This window comes from Macrotis lagotis, chromosome 5 (assembly GCF_037893015.1).
Source record: "Macrotis lagotis isolate mMagLag1 chromosome 5, bilby.v1.9.chrom.fasta, whole genome shotgun sequence".
NCBI classification, from domain to species: Eukaryota; Metazoa; Chordata; class Mammalia; order Peramelemorphia; family Peramelidae; genus Macrotis; species Macrotis lagotis.
This window is the reverse complement of record NC_133662.1, coordinates 75,321,093-75,339,079: the sequence shown is the minus strand read 5'-3', so window position 1 is coordinate 75,339,079 and position 17,987 is coordinate 75,321,093. Positions and strand designations below refer to the sequence as shown.

The 17,987-nt window shown below is 31.5% G+C and overlaps 1 protein-coding gene across 3 annotated transcripts in view; it reads left to right on the top strand.

The window, feature by feature from the left end:
* SNAP91 (synaptosome associated protein 91) overlaps nt 1–17,987 on the top strand; it is a 226,747-nt gene that overhangs the window by 175,328 nt on the left and 33,432 nt on the right. Inside the window, exons 15-18 of one of the 3 annotated variants that reach the window (XM_074187088.1) lie at nt 1,898–2,007; nt 3,085–3,206; nt 8,988–9,152; nt 17,286–17,393. In XM_074187088.1, coding sequence (XP_074043189.1) covers nt 1,898–2,007; nt 3,085–3,206; nt 8,988–9,152; nt 17,286–17,393 — 505 coding nt within the window. Of the gene's footprint in view, nt 1–1,334; nt 1,416–1,897; nt 2,008–3,084; nt 3,207–8,987; nt 9,153–17,285; nt 17,394–17,987 lie in introns of those variants that run through there. The other 2 variants (XM_074187089.1, XM_074187090.1) reach the window with 2 other exon arrangements.

Sequence of the window (17,987 nt, the reverse complement as noted above, 5' to 3'; positions counted from 1 at the left end):
AATATAAGAGGATTGAACTAGAAGTCCTTTATAGGCTTTTTAATTCTAAATCCATGATCTAGGCTTCTAACACTTGCATTTTGAAATAGTTTCCCCATATTTGTTAGCAGTTAACCTAAAAGTAATCTGTCACCCCTTTGTTCTCCTAGAATATTTATAATTTTTTAATCTATATGTATGTATGTATACTCTTAACCGATAAAACTGCTAAGTAGTAGGATATAAACTTTTCCTGGTAGTATATGCAAACGATGGCAAAGTTTTAGGAATATTCCTTGGGTAATTTTAGCATTATTTGTCATTAATCTGGTCCATGTGTTGATCAAATCGGATTAAAATTTATCTGATTTATCTTTTTTTTTTATAATGTCCAGAAATTTTACTTGGCTGCCACAGCTATTGTGTATCCTGTCAAGAACTATACTGCCAGTAGGCAGTTTTATAAAGCTACTTCTTTGTATTCACTCTTACCTGCTTTTCTGCCTATTACATTTATAGCTGTTCAGGCTCTTGTAACAAGAGTTGTGACAAAAGTCACATGTCACTTTTAATTTTTATTGGTGTATTTATATTAGATCTGTTGCTTTAGTTGGAGAGTATATCTAAGTTTTATTTAGGTATATTAATACCCATGGCTGAAATGAAGCACAACTAGCCTAATTTTTATATGCAAACCATATTTAGCTTAGCATTTTCTGTCACTTTGAAAATAGTATTTTGTGTTTGAATTATATCATAATTCTTATTTGGAAAAAATTGAGATATTATGCATAACAACAATCTATATTCTGTTTTTGTTTCTTAAGTGTCCTATTTAATTCTGACTTCTTGGATACAGAGTTTATGGGATTGAAACAAATACTGTTTTGACTCTGCACCACTACTAGATGCATAATTTTTAACCCTGAGGTGTCTCCCACAAATACTTGCCTTCTTTATCCTTTTTCTGGAGTAGTTTTCTAAAAAAAATCCAAAAAAATTAATGAGTTTAGATTTTTTTTTAAATTTAGTTGTCCAGTTATATTAGTGATACATTTATTTGATCATTACTTTGAAGTGTTTGTTGTACCATTAATTCTTTAGGCAGAAATAAAATTTCTGTGTCTAGTTTGCTTTGATGCCACGCAGGCCCTCCCCTCCTATTGATATTATTCTTCTGAGAATATGGAAAAGTAGAATTATCTCCTCAAAGGAAGCAAAGCTAGTGTGATGGCTAACCATAATTTTAAATATTTATTTAGTGTTTCAACTGTCCTCATGTGATATTTACCTAGTCTGCCTCAAACTGAACTAATCCAGAAAAAGGATTTATAGGCTTTGTTGTTCTTTTTCAGCTGGTTGTGTCAGATTAGTGGGTGGATATGCACAAGATATCCTCAAGCTGCCAGTGACTTGAATCATGCTTATGAGTCATTCTTTGCCATCTCTGAATTGTTTTGTAAGTTGGATTTTTAGACACTAAAGACATGCAGGAAGATTCCCAGTAGAAGTAGGTGTAGGAAGGGAAGGGAAAAGAGTGGCGGGGTTGAGTGTATTAAGTGAACCTGAATGTCTTGGCAGTTACTTCATATGTTTCTTCAAATATTTAAGTTTTGGCAGCCACAGGTTTTTTTTTCTTTTCAACTAATTTTCTGACAAGGGAATGTTTTTAGGCATTGACAATATGATTATAAATATAGAAATGGAAGTTTTTTGTGAGATTAGTTATAAATTATTTGGTAAATTAAACTTTATAATTTAAGACTTTCTTTACAGTTTAATAATTGAACTTTTTTATTCTGTGGTGAATTACTCTTTGTTATTGCAAAGGGTAAACTTCTGCAATAAGTTTATCTTTAGTTTACATGTAATATAAATGCTTATTAGAATATTATATGTTGTACATTTTTACTTTCAGTCTTCTCCAGCCACAACTGTCACATCTCCTAATTCTACTCCAGCTAAAAGTATTGATACATCCCCACCAGTTGACCTATTTGCAACTTCATCTGCAATAGCTCCCATCAGGTTAGTTAATTATTATTGGTAAATTGTTGATATTTTCATTTGATTTTGAGTTTATTTATCTAGGAATTATATTTGTTATATCAACCTTGCTGCTATAGAAAGTAAAAGCCTGGTTTCAAGTTTTCTGCCCTGGGAGAAAGAGCTCTTAGCCATCAAGGTAAAGTTGGAAATCTGAAACTATTCCATGGAAAGAGTGCAGTAACTGGTTGGTAGTAAAAAGATAAAATAAAAATTGGGCACTGGACTTAAAATCAGTAGACTTTGGGCTTGCAAGACAGTGTGAGAGATGGAATGACAATAGATTGTGAGCAGATAAGAGAATTTCAGTTTTCATGAATATGGAAGTGGTATATTTATGAGTGATGGCAAGCTCAAGGGTATGACCATCCCTATATGATTGAGGTAGGATGAATGAGGTCATGTGACATGAGTGAGCTGAGAAACCAAAATCCTGAGACATAAGTCTAGATACATTCTTACAAAATGAAAAAAGACCATAATTTTATATGCTAGTAAGAAGTATGTAACTTCTGTGATAAAATGCTGTTCCACCTGATCAAAAACTTGCCATCTGACAATCCTGCTCAAAATTAATGTCATTCTATAAATACAATTGATAAACCAGTTATGAATTTACTTTTAATTGCATAGTCATTCACCTCCATAGTTCTCTATATTTTTCATATGATATTGTGAAAGACTTTGTGAAATGCCTTGCTGAAATAGAAGCATACTGTATGTCATTATCCTAATTTACCAGTTCTGTAACTTTTTAATGAGGTTAGTTTAGCTTAACATATTCTTGGGGACATAGTAACATAGTATACTACATAGTAGAAAGATCATTACTCCAAATAGCAGTAACTACAGAGGACTACAAGTATTGCTACTGTATTTAAATTTATATTCTGATTTTCAGATTACTTGAATATAATATTTCAATAACCAGTTTGTAAAGCTTCTGTCTTAATTAAACTCTTTAAAATATTTTGCTATATCTGTTAGCCAAATTTAACAATGTTCAGATATATAATTCTTCCAAATATACTAAACTAATTTTAAATTTCTTTCCTTCAGTACTTCTAAACCATCTAGTGATCTCCTTGACCTCCAGCCAGACTTTTCATCTGGAGCACAGACAGCAGCAGCAGCAGCAGCACCCCCTCCAGCACCTTCTGGAGGGGCAACTGCTTGGGGTGGTAAGAGGAAACAATTTATATCTTTCTGTCTCTTATTATTTCAAGGTTAATCTAAAATGTAATTTTTCTCCATTTTGTAAAAAAAAAAGTTTTACCACTTTTATAATCTATAGTTTTAGTAGAAAATGAGTGCTGTCTTTAGGTATATGATTAAGTTCATTTTTTTAAACTGCTTTAAATTAAAATTTTACATACATGCACTTTTTAGCTTGAGTTAAAATTTGCATTATAAGGAAATATTTTATTTTATCCAAATTCTGAGTTTTGTAAATCATTTTATTATTTGTATGAGTGGGGTTTTTAAATTAATAAATTGTTAGGCTACAGCAAAATTAACTCAAGTACTCATTCAAATCTATGTGGAACTTAAAGTGTTCATTTATATTAGATATAGCATTTATTTTGGCTTCATTCATATTTGAACTGGTTGTTGTCTTTCATTCTTGAAGGAGATCATGACATCAAGTAAATTATGTCATGACATGCACATAATTTAGATTAAAGTGAGGGGTTATTGTGCAAAGACACTATTCTCACTGTCTCTTCCATGACCCAGTGATCTGACATAGTAAGAACAGGACTACCAGTATTGTTCTGTATTGATCTTTTAATGTGAGTCTTTCTCATATCACCAAGGCATCTCAGCATTGCGATATCATCTGGTTGTTTGGGGGGGGGTGATTTAGCAATATTCAGTCATCATGTTGTCTTTGACATGAGCCAACACTTAAAGTTAACTTTTGGCAACTGCATTTTATTAAAGGTACTAATTTTTGGCAAAATAAGTACTATATGCTAAAAGACTAAAATCTTTGAAACTAGTTCTCTTCAGGGACTCTGGATATATCTGGTTTTGGCAACTTTCATTTTTAAATGTATTTTCCAGTGTTCATTTCAACACTTGAATATAATATATTCATGACATCCTTAAAATAAAGCTGCAAAATGGTCTGTGATCCTGTGATATCCCCCTTTTCTGTAGAGTTGTGGAAAAGGGAGTAGAAGGAGCTAAAAATAAGTTACTAGACTACTTATAAACTTTTAACTTCACTGCTGAGACTGCCTATTGATCATTTGCAAATTCATTGAGTTTCTTATCTCCTATCTGGCTCAGTCTGGGAAATTTTAAATAATATTAAATTTGTATTCCTAGCTTATCTTCAGATTTTTTATATGAACTATTCTCAAGTCAAATTTCTTCCAGTTTGTGCTTTTGCAGTTTAATGCTTAAATCTAACTCAGTTATCCTCAACCTGGTTTAACCTGTCTACTGACAGGTTTTCCAGGATGTGGCCAATGTGCATGCTATAGCTTCTCAGACCCACAGGTGAGAGTTAAGTAGCAGATGAGCATCAAAGGTAGAAAATAGCTCTGAAAAGGGCTCAGCAGCCATGATAACATAGGTTCTAGTCTTCCCTGAATACTCAAAGACTTCAAACCTGTCAGTGAGTCTGGGGTAGAGGGATGATTCCCAAGCATGTGAAGACATCCCCCAGAAGAATGGATGAATGAGAACAAATTGTTCCAATGGTCATGAAGGCAGCTGAAGCAGGCACTGTGGAGACTTCGAAGACACCTAGGTCATTCACTGCATCCCAGGTCATCACCAGACTTCTTAACATTTGTCTTGCCACAGAACTCTGATGACTTGAAAGAGAGAATAAAAGTGATGGATGACTTTGTACAATTCTGCCTCATTTAATTCCAATTCATAAATGAGTCAAGATATCACCCCATGATGTCACTGACCTCTTCAAAAACAAAAGGATAAAACAACACCAATTTAAACCAAAATTCTGGGCTTTTACATTTATCCATATTAAATAATGTCTCTGGGATCTAGTCTATCATTTCATCTAGAAGGATCTTTTTTTGATCCTTTCATTAGCCAATATATTAAAGTTGCCTCAATTTTCTTATAAGCATATTATCTATGTTCTCATCTGAAAATGATTGATAAAATATACATTTGGAATAGAATAAGACTAATCCAAAATCCTGAGACATAATTCTAGATATGTTCTTACAAAATGAAAGAAATGGCCATATTATAATATGTTAGTAACAAGTATATAACTTCTGTGATAAAATGCTGTTCCCCTTGATCAAAAGCCCATCAGTTGACAATTCTGCTCAAATTTAGTCATTCTAAAAATATAATTGATAAACCAGTTATGAATTCACTTTTAATTGTATACTCATTCAGCCCATAATTCTCTATGTTGTTCATATTATATCGTGAAAGACTTTGTGATATGCCTTGCTGAAATTGAGGTATACTATGTGTATGTCATTATCCTAATTTACCAGTTCTGTAACTTTTTAAAATGAAGTTAGTTTAGTTTAACAAATTCTTAGTAATTACTTAGTAAAAAAGGGATCACAACTTGTAACATAACTCTGTTTACTTAATAATAAAGTCGATGCCTTCTGTGGGGGGGGAAGCAAGATTAGGGGCAAAATTGTAAAATTCAAAAATAAATTAAATTTAAAAAATAATAATAATAAAGTGTAGGCTACGTTAAGAGTATTCTTTGTCATATGTCTTTCTATAGATATGACCCAGAAAACAAAATCTCCTTCCTTAGTACCAACTTTTTATTGACTACTACTTCATTCCTCATAATCTCTTTTCTTCTAAAGTCCTAATCTTAAATTTGAAAAGAAATGAGAAAACTACTGATGTTCCTAGGTTCTTCAGTATGTTGTAATTCCTGGAGATTATTTCTATTGGTATGATCATTTCATCCCTAATCAATGAAGCGAGACCAATAAATTTGGTAAACCTTGGGTAGCTCTCTATATGTGCTTCAGGGATAGAACCTAATTAATTAGTCAAGTCAAATTATCATGGATATTCTCCAGCTATCATTGTCATTGCTAAAAGTGCACCCCCCCCCAAATGAACCCTATTCCTAGACATAGTACCTCTAAAATCATCTCTTAAATCTTTTTGGTACCTCTTGGTACCTTTTTCAGATGACCATTGTCAATTGACAAGTTCCTAGTGTTGTACTTAGGAAGTTAATTTTTTTAACCTGAATATGACTTCACATTCATTTCTCCATCCTAATTTTTTTCTTAAAACAAGTGGCCCATATTCTAGCTTATTCAGGTTGGTTTGTTTTTTAACCCTTATTTTCCTGTTTCCTTTGCTAGCAATCTCTCCTAGCTTTATATCATTTGCAAATTTGATAAGTTTGCTGATAATAACTACAAACTGTTGATAAAAAGATCAGATAGTAAATGGCTGATTTGTCAATCACTTTAATGAAATCATAGCATACTTATCTGATAAGAAAATAAAAGTAACTGCTAATATACAATAATAGAGGATCAAAAAAATTATCCTGCTAGAGTGGAATGATGAGATAAATCTAAGAGACAAAATTGAATAAGGATAAATGTAAAACCCAATGCTAAATTTCAAATGTTAAGTTACAAAAACCTAGATCCAGGAATCATTCCCCTAGAAACTTTCCTCCAAATTGACAATTAAGACAGGATCTGGTCACTCAGCCAATTTTGAACCTACTGTCATCTAATCTGTGTCCTATAATCTTGTTCACATTGATATTAGGAAAGACTGACAAATACTTTACAAAAGCTAGGTAAAACAGCATTCCTCTGTTCCATCAGTTTAGTTAAATGGCAGTTTTATTTTGAAAATTCTTCTAACAGTTATATAGTTAACATGGTTCTCACTTGAGAATCTTAAAAATTTTATTTTATGAAATCATATGGAAGTCCACATGAGGGGAATGTTGTCCTCTCTCTGAGGACCCTGCAGATCTTTTGAGTGTCATTACTATTTCTTCGACATCTATCTTGGAGTCTCCATGGTTCTTTCAGAACTTACTCTTTGTTTAGTCTGTGGATTTGATTGCAGATATTTTTGTTTTATTAATTTACAAAACTATTTCTGTATCCCAAGCCAAAACTTAGATATTACCAACTTTCCTTATCATCTTAACATATTTTCACTTCCTGAACATACCTACAAGTGGCCCATATTCTAGTCTGTTCAGGTTGGTTTTTTTTTTAACCCTTATTTACCCTGAAATCTTTCTCTTTCCCACTTAGACTGATAAATATGTCAATCTCCTTTCTTCTTTCATAGTCAGGAATATAGTCAGTTTTTGGCCTTGGCTCAGGGCATTGTAGCTGTGACCAATAGAAAGAAGGGCAATGAAACTAGTTCTACTTAAGCATCAAAAACAGATTAATTATAGGTGGAGCTAGGTGGCACAGTGGATAGAGCACCTGCTCTGGAGTCAGGAGTACCTGAGTTCAAATCCAGCCTCAGACACTTAATAATTACCTAGCTGTGTGGCCTCGGGCAAGCCACTTAACCCCATTGCCTAGCAAAAACTAAAAACTAATTATGGCAAAAGTGGATTTTTATGTCCTCTTATCACTACTAGTCAATCTCATTTCAATTATTATGGCTACAGTAGAAAACAACTTGCTAGGCTAGTTGCCATTAAATGATTGAATTTTGACTATTTACAGTAGGTCCTTCTATTCCTCTTTATGGCATTGATCTGGTCTCTCTCCAAAACAGACTGCATATAGAGGTGTAATTTTGCTTTCCAGGGTTTCCTAATTATATTTTCTTAGCATTTAAACTATTCCTGATAATAAATAGTGTTTATTTATGCTATAATTCAGACTTCTAGAAGATCTTGATTCTTTGTATTTATAAAATACCTAGTATAACATTTTATTCTCTCTCTATATATATATATGTATATATATAATTTTCTCAAATCAAATGCAAATTTCAAGATTAAAATATAGTATCTAGAAACCTATTTGACTTGATCTCATTAATTTCTTTTTTAAAAGGATTTTCTTTTGAAATCCTTCTCTAAAGTTTCTAAAAATTGTATCATAACATTTTAATTAACTTATTTATTTAAAGTGCCAACAGTGCTTTATCAACCAAATACTTGTGTCTACAACTTTAAATATAGATGGATGTTATAGGACATAAAGTACTTGATACTAATAAGGTACCCATTATATACCTTACTATAGTACCTTTAATTGTACTATTATTTGCAATTACAAGGAGTATTAATACTAATTACTTTCCTAGCTTTTAATTTATAGTGTTACCTCTAACTATTTAGGTATAAGACAGTTGATGATGAGTCACCTCAGGATAGCTGAAAAGTTTTATTACAACTTAACTTCTTATACATTAATTTACTTTATTTTAAATTCTTAAATGTGATGTTTTCCTTGAGTTTTCTTTCCTATTTGATATGTTTGACTACCTAAACACTATATAATAAAGAGAATAAACAAAGTATTTATAAAGAAATCATGCAGTTAGATGAAATTATGTATTTGAATAAGTAGTGCATTGAATTTATCTTAGTATGGTTACTGAAGTTCTCAGGCTTTATTTTAGGTCTGCATTTTTGTTTTTAAAATGCAGTTTAAAGTTGGTCTAATTCTAGTCATTTTCTTGGTTATTATTAATAACCTAACACTGCTGATATTCCTATGCAAAAGTAATTTTTACTGGTAGTAGCTTTAGTACTGATATTCAAAATCTCAGTTTTAACTTTTGTGTTTTTTTTAATACTGCTGACATATAATGGAAATTATTAGACCTTTTGGGTGAAGGTAAGAATATTGAATTCTTAAAGTTTTGAATTGATTAATAGTTTAGTGTCTTACTTTGACCATTTTTATTATTTGGAGTCCTCTGTATTTTTCTTGCTCTCCTTTTCCTGTTTTCTATATAATCGTCATCTTTTGTGGACCTAGATTCTTTGGCTACACTTTCCACTGTTCCTTCTGAAGCACAGATTTCAGATCCATTTGCACCAGAGCCCAGTCCCCCTACCACTGCTGAAATTGCAACTGCTTCTGCTTCCTCTTCAACTACCACAACTATTACTGCTGTCACTGCTGAAGTGGATCTTTTTGGAGGTTAGTTAAAATGCATTGCCTTTTTAAAACAAATTTCTTAAAGAATTATTAGAATTCTCTAATAATAAATGTATTTAAAGACTGTATGTATATATATATATATATATTTTGGGATGAAGGGCTTGAAATTGATTTGTTTCTTTTTTTTCCCGTAAGTATAGAGAACTCCCTACTTATACAGATTAGTTCATCATTTATAACTTCTAATGTTTTCGTTTTATTTTCAATTAACTAGTAATTATTTTCTCTCTCCCATCCCACCCTTACTTTTAAAAGAAAACAAAAAACCTTATGAAAAGTAGATGTAATCTAACAAAGACTTAATGTCCAAATAACTGTCTATTTACATACTTCATTGTACTGATTCTCCTCAATTTTAGGATAACTTGCAATAGAGATGAGCTGGAAGTTCTTTTGATCCAGTTATCTAGTCAAATAGAATTTTTGAAGTGTTAAAGGTGCAAATTACTTTAGATGTGACATAGCATAATTCCCTTCCCTGAGATATTAAATGATTTATCCTAGGTGCTTTAGACAGTTAATGGTAAAGTAAATTTGAACCCATCTTTTTTGATGTATGTTTCTATCTCAGCTCTGACTCCTATTCAGTATAAAATTTGGCATGAAATTCATAAACTTTTGTTATTAGTAGGTGGGTACTGAATAGTATTAGGAGTTAAGTGATGACACAGATAGGTACTTTAGTTGTGATTGGAACAAAATGAGTTCCCTGTAGGTCATATGGTAAATCTTTTATTAACCGTTGAATGATCTACAGGGAATTCATTGGAATTGTTTTATTTAATTTTGAAGAAATGAGAAATTTGGGAATGATACTTTTATCCTCTCCTAAGAGCTCTGGAGTAGAAATTGAAGGCCTCTAAAAAACTGTTCGAGTCTACCTTGTAAGTTCTCTTGCCATTTTTAGTCCTAGATTTTAAGGAAACATTGGGATGAACAGAGAATGTTTAAGTCAGGTCCAGAGATGAATTTCTAGAAACAAATAGACAGTCTTGTCTTAATGTTTAAATTCTAGCATCTACTTGGATAGAATAGAATTAACAATACTAGTGTTCTATACTTATTCATGAGGAATCAGGTTTATTTGCATAAAACTTTCTGGATGCTAGAATAAAAACTTACACTAGTTTTTCACTTCATAATCCACAAAGTATTTCCTAGTCCCCAGGCAAAAAAAAAATAGCTTTTTTTCAAATTTATCTATTTATTTATTTTTGAATTTTACAGTTTTTCCCCTAATCACACTTCCCTTTCCTCTCCACAAAGGCAGTCTGTTAGTCTTTACATTGTTTCCATGCTTTACATTGATCTAAATTGAATGTGTTGAGAGAGAAATCATATCCTTAAGGAAAAAGAAAACAAAATATAAGAGATAGCAAAATTGCATAATAAGATAATGTGTCTTTTTTAAATTAAAGGTAATAGTCTTTGGTCTTTGTTCAAACTCTACAATTCTTTCTCTGGATACAGATGGTAAAAATGACCTTTCTTTTTTTAACTCTCATAGCACTTGATACCTCTCAGATACTTACATTCTCTTTTGCAATATGTGGTTTTGTGCTATAATATAAATTTCCTACTGCTAAGGACTATTACTTTATTATTGTATCTCACCAAATATGTTGCATGCTCTAGTTAGAAAACAAAATTTTCCTTCCTTGGATACAAATAATTAATATTAGAAAATAGAAGTACAAAATGATAGAGGAGATTTTTTAAAGGATTAATTAGAATATAAGGGGATTGAAGGAGAAATCCTCTAACTTACCTGTGACTTGTCATTTCCTGGAATTATCTGAGGAAATGAATAAAACCACATATAGCTGATCTTTTAAAATACTTTAAGGTACCTTTTAAACAGATTCCTGACCCAGTGAGCAAGACATAGTAAAATCAATCACATCTTTATTAAGCACTCAGCCTTGTTCTTCACTATTTTGGAAGATGGAGATAAAAAAACTAATCAACAAACAATCTATCCTCATAAGGAAGTTGCAGTCTAGTGTGTAAGACAAGTATGTATACATATACATATATATATATATATATATATTTATGCATATGTGTGTATATATGCCAAATAAACATAAAGAGAAATATATATATATATATATTTCTCTTTATGTTTATTTGGCATATATATACATATATATATACATGTATATATATAGATGTGTGTATATATATATATATATACATATATATATATATATATATATATATATATATATATGTATATATATATATGTATATATATTAGGTAGTTAAGTAGCTTGAGGAAGAGTACACCAGTAGTTGGAGGAACTGGGACAGGATTTATCTGGCAGGTAGTGCTTAAACTGCTTCTTAAAGGAAAAGAGGGATTCACTGAGGCATAGATGAGGAGGGCATTCTAGGCAATGTTTGACCAGTGAAAAGGCTTGGAAGATGGATAGCAGATTATTTAACATGAAGATCAAAGAGAAGGTTACCATAACTGGATAATAGATGGGGAATAAGGTAGAACTTGGAAATATAGATTGGGGCCAAGTTATGAAGGGCTTTAGAAGCTAAGCAAAGGAATTCATATTTTATCCTGGAAGCAATAAGGAAACATTGGAGTAGATTAAGGAAGTCACATGGTATATCTGTGCTTAAGGAAAATCACTTTAGTAGCTTTGTGAAAGATAGAATGCAGAAGTAGAGACTTGAAATAGAGCCAAATCAGTATGCTATTATAGTAATCTAGTTTCCAGTTCTTAACTGAAAGATACTCGAGTAGGTAGGGATTATCCCATATATATCTCTCTGCCATTTCTACATTTTGGCAGGGTTCACTCAGAGGTGGAGAGAAGGTGGGATGGAGGGTGTAGATAGCCAGAAGCAGCATTCTTTCCCTCTTCCAGAGGGAGGTAATATGATCTCAAAATCACCCAATTCCCATCTTCCTAATAAAACCCCACAATATAAATCACTTGCATCAAACTCAAATAAAAAATGAGTCCCTAAACTCTACATAAAAATCCCTGTGGAGTGTATATTGACTCAGAAAAATTATACGTTACTTTACTGTATTCATAATTATTTTGTCAGCTATTTCCCAATTACATTTTAATCTGACTCAGAGGCACTCAGGAGGGTTGAGAGCAGCATCTTTCCCCTGGCCACATGTTTAATATGTACCTGGAAAGAAAACCACAGATTTTTTTTTACTTTGTTTTACATACTCAACCATCTTGGGAATAAGAAAAATTTAAAGATTACTTAATTACAACTTTTCAGTCTTTTCTTCATTTTTCACTTCATTTGTCCCCTTCTCTGATTGCATGAACCTTCTCAACCTAGATATGATAATGATGATGATGATAATGCTATTTGTTCTTTGTTTTCTTGAAGACCATGACATCAGGGAGGTGATGTCATGACATGCATGTGAATTGGATGGGGGTGGGGCACTGCTAAAGCTGACCAGCCTCACATTCTCCTCCAGAGCCATCAGAGTTTAGTGGTCAAGATGGTTTAGGACAACTGGAGATGGGCCTGCATGCTAGGCAGGCAGAGTAAAGTGACTTGTCCAAGGACACAGCTAATAGTCAAGTGTCTGGGGGCAGGTTTGAACTCAGGTCCTCATGACTGGTGTTCTATCCACTGCACTAACTAAGTGCCCCAGAGATAAAGATAGGAGATAGGAGTAGTAGGAGAAATTCATAGGACTAAGAAGATGAAGATAGGTTTGTTGGAAAGTGGGGTTTTTTTGGCCCTTTTTAGTTGCCTTTTTTATTTTGTGTAATCTGCAAGTAATTTAATATTTACTCTTAAGGATCAGTTCAGAGAGAGAGAGAGAGAGAGAGAGAGAGAGAGAGAGAAGCCAACTTTCATCCAGCTCTATAAATGACATAAGATTTTCTCCAGTGAAAATAAGTTTATAAGTTTAAGAGTCATAAGGTCTATTCCCTTTGAACTAAGGAGAATGTAAATATTTTGGAAATGTCTGCAATTCCATAGTTTTTATCTTCAAAAACAGATATTCCATCCTAGACTACATAGACTCTTTTGCATGATGACCTAAAGTCCCCCCAAAATGAATAAATCATTTTGATCCCACTAAGACTTGTAACCTCTTTACTTAGCTATTGGCATAATTAGACAGACAGAGTAAAATTGAATATCTACCTAGATCAGCTCAGTATTTTTATTTAATGGTGGCATTTTATTTAACCATTAAACTAGCACCATTGCTTCAAAAAATGGTTTAGATTGCTGAATCTCATGTGTGTAGGGATTATGTATTTTTAATATGCCTTGTCTACTTAAAATAATAATACTGTTGTTGTGATTCTTAGAAAATAAATTTAGTAAGTTTCATGATTTTGTTACTCAAACTTAATTGAATGACATACACTGACATTTTATGAATGTATGGCTAGAATTTAAAATTTCTGGGTATAAGTAGTAATTAGCTGGCAAAACTAATACTTCAATATCAAATAATATTGTTATATAATTTGTGAAATAGTAAGCTTTTATGTTAACACCTCAGATTAATACCAAATAATCTTTAATCTTGTCTTCATTATCAGTAATACAAATCATTTCTAAAAATTTTTAGGTATTCAAAGTTTTTTGATTGTTTAAACTCATTAACTTTAAAAATTTAAGTAATAAACTTGAGATCAAATAACAGAGATCAGAAATCAGTGTGGTATGAAGACAGATTTTTGATTCTGGAATCAGAAGACAGGGTTCCAAATTCCACTTTTCTACTTATTACATATATCCTTACACAAATAATTTCTCTCTGGGCCTCAGTTCCTTCTGTTGAAAAGTTAGAGGGGAGAAATTGATATCCCATAAACATCCTTTATATCTCTGGTATTATTGATTCTAAGCAAAAATTCTGTATTGTTGAGAATTTGAGGTTATATGCAGGATAGAGAACAAACATCTGTTGAACTCCAGTGAATGTGAGAGAGAAAAAAACAATAAAATATTATAAAAATATGTTGAACTTTACCTGATATATGAAAATTCTACCACTAAACTTAATTTTGAAGGCTTTTTTCCCATTGTAATACTGAATTTCTGATGGTCTTTTTAGATAGATTTTTGTACAAGTTTTTGGATTGGACCAGGAAAAGATGATTTGTGATCTGAGGAAAAACACTTATATAGTGTAATAAGGTTATAAGCTATATTGAGTTGTTTTAAATAAATGTTGCTAGTAGTTAAGATAAATATTAACATTGTAATGTGTATGTAATAACTCATTTGGGATATATACATAATCTCAGATGAAATTTAATCATCACTTGTTACATTTTTTTAGGTTACCTGGACTAAATTGACAAGCATGAGTCAACTGTTAAAGTGGATGAAACCATGTTTAATTGAATTTGTTAAAAAAAGCTGTTTAAAATGAAAAAGATTTGATAGATTTTCAAAAACTTGTTGAATTTAGATGACTTGAGATACCAAGAAGTCCACTCTATCAAAACCCTACTTTGTGTTTTTCAGACATTGCTACTTTTCTACGTATTTTGGCCCTTGGTGATTTTGTGGAATTATATAGTAGGAGTGAGATTTAATTAGCTGCCACTTTTTCTTTCAGAAAATATAAATTGCTATTGTAAAACACTGTTGAGAGAACTCAACGAATTATACATTTCTTTTTCATGCATAGGCTTATGTAAGTTCAACAACCATCCCATCCCTAGTGCCACTTGTGGGAGAACACTGCCCTTCATCTCTGACAGTTACTGCAAGCCTTCCATACAAGAACTTACTCAACTTATAGAAAAAGTTATTAACAGGTGTTAATATATGCTCAAGTAACTGAGGCTTTCTCTCTGATGAATTAAATGAGTTGAAATATTAGTTAAAAGAAAAGGTTTTTGAAAGTGTCCAGCACATTCTACATTGGAAATAAAAATGTTTGTAGATTTGTCTAAGAACTCTTTTAAATATATCTCATAAGTTTTTAATTGCCTTCTTTTAGCCAGTCTTTTGTTCTATTTTTTTTACTTACTGTTTTTTCAATTGAAATACCTCCCCCTCAGATCTTTTAAACAAGGTTTCACAAGGCATGCTTTGCAATTATTTTGCTTATTTTGTTAAGTTTCTCAGGTAAAATACTGCCTTTGGAGTTAGTTTTGACTCCAAGTTATAGAAGTTATTTTTAAAGCATTCCAAGTTAGCAAAATGTTTTGAAAATAAACCTACTAAACTGATTGGCCTGGAAACATATTTTAGCATGGACAGTATCCACTTGATTTCACAAATATTCCAATTCTGTTTGCATTGAATATGTTTAATTACATTGTTGAGAAAATATTAGTGTAGCCACTTCTATCTTGATATTGTAGGTTATTGTTATTGCTTAATTTTCAGTAGTAAAACTTAACCTTTTGACTTGTTCACTTTAAGAAGTTTGAGGTCATATTGACCATTCTTATTTTGTTTGAGCTTTGTATTGACAGTGATACCAAGATTTTTCTAGAGATATGTTTTCTATTCTATTCCATTCCACTCACAATAGCATTAACTTTACTATTAAAGTTTTCCTGTACCTATGAACTTTGAAAAAGTATTGAAATTGCAGGTTTCTTTTTCAATAGATAATATTTTAAATACATTTTACATAATTTAATAGTCCTTATTAGGAACTTAAAGAATTAAGCATTAAATAGCAATATAGTGATATATATATATATATAAAATATAGATAGATATGTAGGTAGATATTGTATATATATGTATATATGACTTAGGTGCATGATTTTCTACTTTTGTTTAGCATTAATTCTAGAAATAAACATCACTTTTTTGTATTATTTATACCACATTGATATTAAGCTGTTCATATTTAAAAACCTTAAAAATTTGAACTTCTGTTTTTAAAATGTTGATTATAGTTTAAATGGTCAGCTTTAGAGAAGCATTCATTTAAAATAGTATTATCTATACCTTCACTATTATACATGTCTTAAGATGCTTTTTTAAAAACAATTGTTATTAAAGCATATGCATGCCCATCTTTAGGATTTATGTAAGGTTCTTTGACAAAAAAGGCTAAATAGCATAATCTTTAAAATATAGTATGACATTGAAATAGATTATTTTGTCATTAAATTCCATATCAGATGTTCTTTCTAGAGTGTGCTAACTAGTCAAAAAATGAAGTTTGAAGAATGTGAAATGATAGTAATGTTAAATGTAGTTCAATGCTAACCTCTTAACATACTCAAATTGTTTCTGACAAGTGCATTAATAATCTTTGATGGGTACCATACATTATAAGCTTTCTAGAATCAAATAGTTCTCTGATGGCATAAAGATGCAAATGTTGCAACAGAGGAATATGAATAGATAGACTATCTGAATTTTTCAGCAGTTGAAGATAGATTTGTCATAATAATTGGATCTAAATGAAAGCTAAGTAAATTATTTTAATAGAAATAAGGGAACTTTAGTCATGCCCCCTTACTTCTTTAAAATAAATTTAATATTTGTCTAGAAATGCTTTCATTGACTAAGAAAGTTCTAATCTTTGTCAATAACTAAGAAGTCTTTTTATGCTGTTGTTAAAATTATTGCTTTATTGTTAAACATTTGTAACTAGACTACAGCTTATGTTGTTCTGTACACATTACAGGTACCTATTTATCTAAATTGGCATTAAAGAAGACATATATGTTTGCTTTAAGCCACTAGTCAGATATGTCATGATAGTTACCTTAAGCAAGTCTGACTAAACATGAAAATTTTAAAGTCTTAACTGACATTGGTTTATTCTTATATTTTAATTTTTAACATCCATTCTAGTTAATTTCTGAAATTGCATAAAACATGCTGCTCAGAACCCTTATACAATGAGAATCATGTTATCTTTTGGACTTTAATGTGCCTTGGCAGTAACAAAACTGAACCACATAGTATGTAACTGTCTAGAAGGAATGCAAGGAAAAAAATTACTTCATGACTGTCAACAGTGCATGACCCATAAAAATAACATTTCTAAAAATTCGTGTTGTATAAGGGAGCCTTCTTCTGCAATTTAACTTGGTTCTTTTACTATATTTTCTTCTCTTTTTTATTCTTTTAATTTCTATTGTTTAAAAAAATACTGCACCCAAGATGCCTTTGCAGCTTCTCCTGGTGAAGCCCCTGCAGCACCTGAAGGGGCAGCAGCACCAGCCACCCCAACCCCTGTAGCAGCAGCACTTGATGCATGTTCAGGAAATGGTGGGTTTTCTGTCATTAGCAAGTCTCTTGTTTTGTGTTCTAGTATTAAATCCTAGAGTCAGATGTGGCCATTTGTTGTTGCTTTGTTGAGTTTTTTTTCCAATTTATCAATCATTCTTGGTTTCTTGTGAGTACAAAGTATCATTCATACAATCAAATTAACAAGAGCAACACTTAAAACATTAAGATAGAGATGCGCATACTTCTCAAAATTGGCAATTTCTCAAAATTGACAATTTTTGTCAATGCAAGTATGTTTTCTTAATGTTTTTTTCTCTAATGCTATGGAGCACTTTTTACTATCCTAGTCCAAGTAACTAATAAACAGCATGTTTTTTGAAATGTAAAAAATTACTAAGTTTGTCAGGTGGGTTTGAATTGAGGATTTGAAGTTATACTTCAAATATACACTTCTTTCTGACCTTACCCAACTCAAGTTTGAAATCTTTACCTTCATACTTGTAAATTTCTTAAAAATATAAAGAAATGTACTATTTACACTAGTTAGGCTTGCACTGGAATAGAACACCTAGATTGTGTGTTTATCTGTTTATAGTGTATGTTATCCTGGGCTGTGATTATTTTCTCTTATTT